At 40.1% G+C, this 8,493-nt stretch overlaps 2 protein-coding genes across 7 annotated transcripts in view; one reads left to right on the forward strand and one right to left on the reverse strand.

The window, feature by feature from the left end:
- The window catches only part of LOC108228765 (protein NLRC3), a 13,283-nt gene extending 4,919 nt beyond the window's left edge, over positions 1-8,364 (forward strand). For 3 of the 6 annotated variants that reach the window (XM_037973835.1, XM_037973836.1, XM_037973834.1), the window contains exons 3-6: positions 166-450; positions 2,569-4,351; positions 7,316-7,489; positions 7,833-8,364. In XM_037973835.1, coding sequence (XP_037829763.1) covers positions 166-450; positions 2,569-4,351; positions 7,316-7,489; positions 7,833-8,034 — 2,444 coding nt within the window. In that variant the 3' untranslated portion in view covers positions 8,035-8,364. Of the gene's footprint in view, positions 1-165; positions 451-2,568; positions 7,146-7,315; positions 7,490-7,832 lie in introns of those variants that run through there. The other 3 variants (XM_037973838.1, XM_037973837.1, XR_005232724.1) reach the window with 2 other exon arrangements.
- LOC108244131 (NLR family CARD domain-containing protein 3) overlaps positions 1-8,493 on the reverse strand; it is a 1,204,881-nt gene that overhangs the window by 375,826 nt on the left and 820,562 nt on the right. The gene's annotated exons all lie outside the window — the stretch shown is intronic.

The raw sequence follows: 8,493 nt of genomic DNA on the forward strand, positions 1-8,493 counted from the left end.
CAAGTGGCTGGGGAGAGGGAAGTCTGGGTCTCCCTGCTTAGGCTGCTGTCCCCGCGACCCGACCCCGGATAAGCGGAAGAGAATGGATGGATGGATGGATGGAGTTTGAAATTAGGGGACATCTAATGGGATATTTTTCAGGAACATTTGCATGTTTTTTTGCAGAAAGCGAGCTTCAAAGGATTCGGCCTGAGTTTGTGGAGAGGATGTCACCAGAAATGCTTAATCAGCTCCTTGATGGCCTTGAAGCAGATGGTGTCTTTAATAGCTTGGAAAAAGAGGCAATACTTGAGAGGAATCAAACCACAGCTGATAAGGCCCGCAATCTTATTGATGATGTGAAGAAAAAAGGAGAAAAGGCCTGCATCAAGATGATAGAGCAATTTCACAGTAAAAATACTGCACTTGCCATTCATCTGGGTTTGACCTTCCATCGATTTGGTTTGAAGGGTGAGGCCGCACATTTTTATACTAATGACTGTCAGGTTTTGTGGTAGGAAGATTTGGACCCAAAAGCAGGCAAACACAGAAGGAGCTCGAAATGAAAACTAATTTATTTAAAATAACAAAAACAAAAGACTGTCCTGGCAGCAAAAAACTAAACAACAACAACACAGTAGGGTACACAAAAAGAGCAACACGAGAAAATCCAGACAGTGCATGATGCAACAATGAACCACTGAGTATGTGAAGAAGATGAAGGGGTTTTAAAGGCAAAGGATGATTGGAAAGTGGACACAGGGAACTAATTACAAACTTGGGACAGGTGCAGATGGGCATGGGAGGCTGACACATAATTAGCTGAGGAAAAAGTGAAGTGAAGTGAAATTTATTTAAATAGCACTTTTCCGCAACAAGGTGATTCAAAGTGCTTTACAACACAGAAACAACAATCAGGTACAAAATCAAATACAGAGGTACAGAATCAAATACAGCAAACATCATAGAAACATCATAATTAAATATAGATCAATCATGTATAATCTAAGTGAAATATAGGATAATCTAAATGAAATCATGAAACTAAACATATCTAAACATGAGCTAAAACAGTCAAAATAGTGGCTAAAATAATCTAAATAAAATCATGATGAAGTTAAAGCTGAACTAAAGAACAATTAGGCTAAGACAGTCAAAATATGAGCTAAGATTAACTAAACTAAATGTACAGGAAGGCTAAATAAGCTAACATAAACTGAAACATGACAATGCTAAGCCATAGGTACAACATGACTAATAGTACCAAAAGGCCCGCTAAACAGCCAACATAAGAATTACTAAGATAACTAAACTAAAATCACGATAAAGTTAAAGCTGAACTAAACAACAATTAGGAATCTAACTATCTAACAACATCTAAAATATGAGCTAAGATAAACTAAACTAAACTAAATGTACAGGAACTAAACTAAATGTACAGGTAGGCTAAATAAACTAAAACATGACAATACTAAACTATCGGTACAAAAAACGTTCTAATAGTACCAAAAGGCCCGCTAAACAGCCAACATAAGAATTAACTAAACTAAGGTAGTGAAGGAGGAAAGGGAGGGAAGGGAGGGAGGGAGCGGCCGGGATGACAGAGATGACTCTGAAATAGCGGAAAGTGTGTGTGTGTGTGTCTGTTTGTAGAGATGGTGGAAGACGATGTGGTGCATGTTGTATGTGTGTGTGTGTGTGTGTGTGCGTGCATGTGTTTGTAGAGAAGTCCATGAATCACGTCACAGAGGCCACTGTCTTTGATGATGTGATTGAATGTTTATCAGCCAGCCCAGAGCAGATCCAAAGATGTCCTTAAGCAGAGGGGCAGAGCATCTTGTTTACATAAAATCTGGGGAGAAACTGAAGATAGCTAGCCAAGGCCAGCAAAGTGAGCCAAAATTCACAAAACAATATTTTTTTGGGGTCAGGCAGACTTGTTTTCCGTCTGCCTTGAAAAGTCTTGCTGATACTTCTCAATGGCGAATCCAAAGAGCCAAATTCCAGGTCTATTTCGCCTGATTCGAGCGAGCAACTTTCTCCAAGATGTAACCCATATTATTATTCATAAGACCCTAACCCTAACCGCAATTTAGCCTGCGGTCCTGTAAAAGGATCGCATCCAACTTGCGATTCTGGTCCCGTAACAGTCTAAGTGTAGTTCGCTGAACCCATCAAACAAATTTGACAATAAGTCAGATAACTGCCTAATCCAAAAAGAAACATGTCTGCCTTCCACCAGGAGCAGAGAGAGAAAAAAATGACACATAGGGCACAGGGAGCAAAAACAACACAACAATTTACAAAATAAAACTAAATACAGGAAAAAAAAGAAAAAACATGAAACAAAACCAGTACAAAATAAACTCATATCCTAACCTAACAATGATTTATTTGCTCAGTCTGCTTGAGCTCTCACTATTGCATATTTTGTACTATTTTAACTTTTCAAATATTAAAATTTTACAGCTGAGGTAGCTTTTGGTATTTGTAACTGTTACATTTTCAGATTTCATTAACTTTTATTTGAAACTTTATAAAGTTATCAGTCACTGACACATAATTCTATGTGCTGTTTTGTCTTTTCAGAGTCTTTTCAAAAATGTCATTCTAAACTCAAGACTAAATTAAAGAAGAGGTTCAAGAGTGTGTTTGAGGGGATTGCAAGAGCAGGATGCTCATCCCTTCTGAATCAGTTCTACACAGATCTCTACATCACAGAGGGACAGACTGGACAGGTTAATGATGAGCATGAGGTCAGACAGATTGAAGCAGCAACCAGGAAAACACACAGACCAGAAACACCAATAAGACATGAAGACATCTTTAAACTAAAACCTGGAAGAGATGAACCAATCAGAACAGTGATGACAAAGGGAGTGGCTGGCATTGGGAAAACAGTCTTAACACAGAAGATCACTCTGGACTGGGCTGAGGACAAAGCCAACCAGGACATCCAGTTCACATTTCCATTCACTTTCAGAGAGCTAAATGTGCTGAAAGATGAACACTTCAGCTTGGTGGAACTTATTCATCACTTCTTTACTGAAACCAAAGAAATGTGCAGCTTTGAAGAGTTCCAGCTTGTGTTCATCTTTGATGGTCTGGACGAGTGTCGACCTCCTTTGGATTTTGGCAAGACTAAAATTCTAACTGACCCAAAAGAACCTACCTCAGTGAATATGCTGCTGGTAAACCTCATCAGGGGCAAACTACTTCCCTCTGCTCGCCTCTGTATAACTACACGACCTGCAGCAGCCAGTCAGATCCCTGCTGAGTATGTTGACATGGTGATAGAGGTCAGAGGTTTCACTGATCCACAGAAGGAGGAGTACTTCAAAAAGAGATTCAAAGATAAAGAGCAGGCCAACAAGATCACCTCCCACATCAAGACATCAAGAAGCCTCCACATCATGTGCCACATGCCAGTCTTCTGCTGGATCACTGCTACAGTTCTGGAGGATGTATTGAAAACCAGAGAGGGAGGAGAGCTGCCTAACACCCTGACTGAGATGTACATCCACTTCCTGGTTGTTCAGACCAAAGTCAAGAAGGTCAAGTATGATGGAGGAGCTGAAACAGATCCACATTGGAGTCCAGAGAGCAGGAAGATGATTGAGTGTTTGGGAAAACTGGCTTTTAAGCAGCTGCAGAAAGGAAACCTGATCTTCTATGAATCAGACCTGACAGAGAGTGGCATCGATATCAAAGAAGCCTCAGAGTACTCAGGAGTGTTCACAGAGATGTTTAAAGAGGAGAGAGGCCTGTACCAGAACAAGGTGTTCTGCTTTGTCCATCTGAGTGTTCAGGAGTTTCTGGCTGCTCTCCATGTCCATATGACCTTTGTTAATCTTGGGGTCAACTTGATGGGAAGGAAACCACAATTATGGTTCAAATCAAACCAAAAAAATATTTCCAAACTCCATCATAGCTCAGTTAGGAAGGCCATACGAAGTCGAAATGGACACCTGGACTTGTTCCTCCGCTTCCTCCTGGGTCTGTCACTGCAGACCAACCAGACTCGCCTACAAGGCCTGCTGACACAGACAGGAAGTTGCTCACAGACCAATCAGGAAACAATCCAGTACATCAAGAAACGGATCAATGGGAAACTGTCTGCAGAGAAAAGCATCAATCTGTTCCACTGTCTGAATGAACTGAATGATGGTTCTCTAGTGGAGGAGATCCAACAGTCTCTAAGTTCAGGAAGTCTCTCCACAGATAAACTGTCTCCTGCTCAGTGGTCAGCTCTGGTCTTCATCTTACTGTCGTCAGAAAAAGATTTGGATGAGTTTGACCTGAAGAAATATTCCACTCATAAGGAGGTTCTTTTGAGGCTGCTTCCAGTGGTCAAAGCTTCCAACAAAGCTCTGTAAGTATAGATACAATGGGATGTTTCTAAAGAAATAATATATAAAATACGTCAAACCAGCCAAGCAATTGACCACAGGATTCTGACCCTTCCCCTAAATCCTCATACTAAATCTAAGAATCAAAGCCAGAAAACAAGACTGCTGGCAACTCGTAAAACCAACTAACAAAGACATGTAACAAATGTGACATGGTGGCTGGCATCAATAGTCAAAGGAGGGAGTGGGAGGGAACGTGGAGAGTTAATGCGACGCCAGCAACCAGCAGTCATCTGCCCACCCCATAGGCCTTCAGCCTCTGCTCTCTCCCTCTAGTTTATCACGCAGCACTGTTTCTTTTAAAGTCTCAACAGACAATCAAGAAACAGAAGCATGTTAATTAAGCAGACGCTCATTCATAAAAATATCACAGGCGCATAACAGTGTAAAAGCTTTAAATAATAGTTTTTTCATGGACCATATTTTTATTACCAATCTGCTCTGCAAAGAGGTCCATCTGGATCATACTGACATGCAACTAGTCTGAATAGATCCATTTCCAAGATTTTGTCTTCAACTGCTTCAGTCCTCAAAATGTCATAGCATTTATGGAAATATCCTTTCAGTTTCATATTAAACCGTAAATTTGGCAGAAATACTAATAAGTGCTACATATTGCTGCTGCTGCTTTTTACACTTATAAATAACCACAGATATCTCTGTAAAGCACTGCGTAATGTGAAATTTACTTTGGTATAAAGATGAATTAAATTAGCATTTGCTTGAACCTCTGAAAATTTTGAGACACCAGCTTTTTTCAGACAAGGATCTATTTTGGCTTTAGCTGTGTTTGAACTAGTCATAAGGTCATCAATTCTGTCAAATGTCAACTGTACTTCTTCAAATTGAGGTAATTTAGAAAGCTACCTACAAAGAATAAAATATTATTCAGTGGTGACTTTCACACTGAAACTCACTTTAAAATAGCTAACCATTTCCTTTAGACAACTGCAGTAAGAAGCATGTGTGACAGTGGGGGGTGGGGGTGGGGGACCGATAATAAAGCAAGATGATGGCTGTTTTTAATTTTATTTTTTTATTTTTGTGTAACGCTGCCCAACAGAACCAAAACTTGTCCAACCAACCTCTTCTCTCTCACAGCCAAAAACACACCTGGATTCTAAAGTGAATAAACTTAAAACAGTTTCTGAAAAGGAAATCCTCAACTCCGTTAGAGAACATTATTTTTCAACTCTATACCAAGCAAACTAGCGATTAAAGTCTCTAAATTCCACCATTCAAACTCTTTAGCCTGAAAGCTGGTCTTATTGCCTGGACTCCATAATACCTTCATATTATCTCAATGTCTGGTTCCGGATCACTGCAAGTGATCGGCTGGTGCTCAGAGCAGTTATTTTTTCCTCATTTTATTTTTTTGAGCTCAATGTATATTTGTGTGAATTTTTGTAGCTTTGTCAATGCTTCTGACAGTGCTTGGAGTTCCTCTTCATACTTTTCCTTCCTTATATCTTGAAAGCCCAGTATTCAATCACAGCTAGCAAGCAGTGCTTTGTACACAATCAGCTGATTAGCTTTTTGTGTTGGATTTACTCTTGCAGATGGTACACAACTCACATATGCAAGAGCGCTGCTGCTGCAACTTATTTTAGCTTGCCTGTGGCTCCAGTTCCCTCTGCTTCTGACTCGCTACAGAAAGAAAACCAGGCGCAACAAGACAACCAAGCAGGGTATAAAAAAAGGTGGATTCAGCGTGGAGCTGTGGCGAGAAATGTGTAACTGCCACTGCAGTTATCTTTACCAATATCTGCTACCTGTCTGTTTCCTGCGGACTATGGCAGATAAACTTTGTGAATGTCAACTACCTGCTAGAGTATAGAAGTGCATTTATTCTGCCGTTTACAAAAACTTGGCTCAAAAAGAATGACAATAATGACTCACTCACTGCACATTGATTTACTCGAGTGTGATTGTGTCTTCACCGGTAAACAAGAAGGAGGAGGTGTGGGTTTCTTTGTGAACTCTCACTGATATTCCACTGTCCTCATCAGGGAAGAACTGTGCACACAATGAGCTCCTGACTGTGTATTTTTATTCTTTGTACCTCCCTGGGGAATTCCCTCAACTCTTCTTTATCTTGGTCTGCATTCAACCTAAAGCCAACGCCACAACACCAACCCATCTCATCAAAGACACCCTGAACAAACCTTAAACAAATGTACCAGGACTCCCTCAGGAACTGCAATCATTGCATTTTCACCCTGCAGGTCAGGACCAGTCTATACAGAATTGTCAGAGTGTGGTCTAAAATCACTGGATGTCTTTTTTGCTCCCTGTCTGATTTATATGAGCAGCAGGTTGACAAGAGGTCTCATAGTTCTTCCCAGCTTATGATGCAACTGCCATCTGGTTACTGGCTTTGTTGCCACCAGATGGCAGCTGGTTAACAAAATAGCTAACTGACAATAATAACTGTTTAAATAAATTTGACTGTAAACCCAACCATTTAAAATAGACATAACTGTCAACAGGAACACTATTTATGCTCCTGCATAAAGCTCAGCCCCGTTATTTCCAACATGTTCCACCCAGCTGATGTCCTAGAGTAAAAAGTCCTCCAATTACTCCTTCAGTCAGACTCATCCATCTTTACTGGACTCTGATAGTTTAATAAACAGGGAAGAGGACAGAGAGAGACATACCTGGAATCAAATCAAGAAGCTGTGGTTCATGCAGAAAACACTGAAGCCAAAAATCAACAAGGACCAAACAAACAATCAACAAGGAACAAAGCTGCAGGTAGGAGAAACACTGATGAGAAATATTTCATCAGATCAAACAGAGAAGATAAACTGCACTACTGAAGTGGGAAAAAAATTCAACAGTAGGAGTTCAACTGGTTTCTTTTCAAATCTGAATAATATAGTAATTTAACATAATGAAATTATTTTATTTTTATGTCCTGACAGACTCTCTAACTGTGGACTCTCAGAGACTCACTGTGAAGTGGTGGCCTCAGCTCTGAAGTCCAACCCCTCCCATCTGACAGAACTGGACCTGAGCCTCAACAGACTGCAGGATTCAGGAGTGAAGATTCTGTCTGCTGGACTGGAGAGTCAAAACTGTAGACTGGAGAAGCTAAAGTAATTTAAATTACAATTTCATTGTCACTAAATTTAGTTTAAATGACATATGTTTTACCATTTTAGACTATTTATTTTGGGATTTATCTGAACACAAAACCTAACATATTTCAATATTTCCGAGCTTCATATTAGTGTCAGCTGAACTCATGAGTGTATTTGTGTCAGGAACAGAGCATTCACCTTCAATGTGAACAGCAGGATTTTCAACTTTTGTTTTGTAATTATACATGACTGCTGTCATGGAGATTAATACATGTTAATGTTGTGCTACACATAGAATTCAGAAGATATCCAAAGGGGTTGGAAATTATTTCATTTAACTGTGTTATTCCTTTTTCAGTTTGAAGAGCTGCAGTTTGTCAAAGATCAGCTGTTCTTCTCTGGGATCAGCTCTGAAAGCCAATCCCTCCCATCTGAGAGAACTTGACCTGAGTGGCAACAACCTGCAGAATTCAGGAGTGAAGCAGCTGTGTGGTTTTCTGGAGAGTCCACAATGTAGACTGGAGACTCTGAGGTCAGACATGTTTATAAACCAATGCTGAAGGCAAAGTTGGAGCAATATTGTTTATAGAAATCTACAACTGAATAAATTTTGGCATCAACCTGATTCATGATGGCTGCCACACCTAGAAAAATTAACCTACACAAAAGTGGCTATAGGTTAGCCAGTTTTACAGAGATCAAGCTAACATTTGGTGTGGCAGTAGCAGAGCATTGTCCCCAACAGATATTCTGAGAGCTACACAATTTGCAAGATTTTTTAAAAACTTTGACATTAACTGTAAAAGTTAACCTTGTTTGCCTGTTAGCAAATAATTAATGTATTATTTCAGCAAAAGTGCTCATGTATTTCACACACACACACACACACAAAAAAAAAATTCCCTTCTCACCCTCCGCGGGTGGTCTTTGTTTCATCCTCTGAGCTCGGGTCCTCTACCAGAAGCCTGGGAGCTTGAGGGTTCTGCGCAGTATCTTGGCTGTGCCTAGAACTGCACATT

Source organism: Kryptolebias marmoratus, linkage group LG23, assembly GCF_001649575.2.
Source record: "Kryptolebias marmoratus isolate JLee-2015 linkage group LG23, ASM164957v2, whole genome shotgun sequence".
NCBI classification, from domain to species: domain Eukaryota; kingdom Metazoa; phylum Chordata; class Actinopteri; order Cyprinodontiformes; family Rivulidae; genus Kryptolebias; species Kryptolebias marmoratus.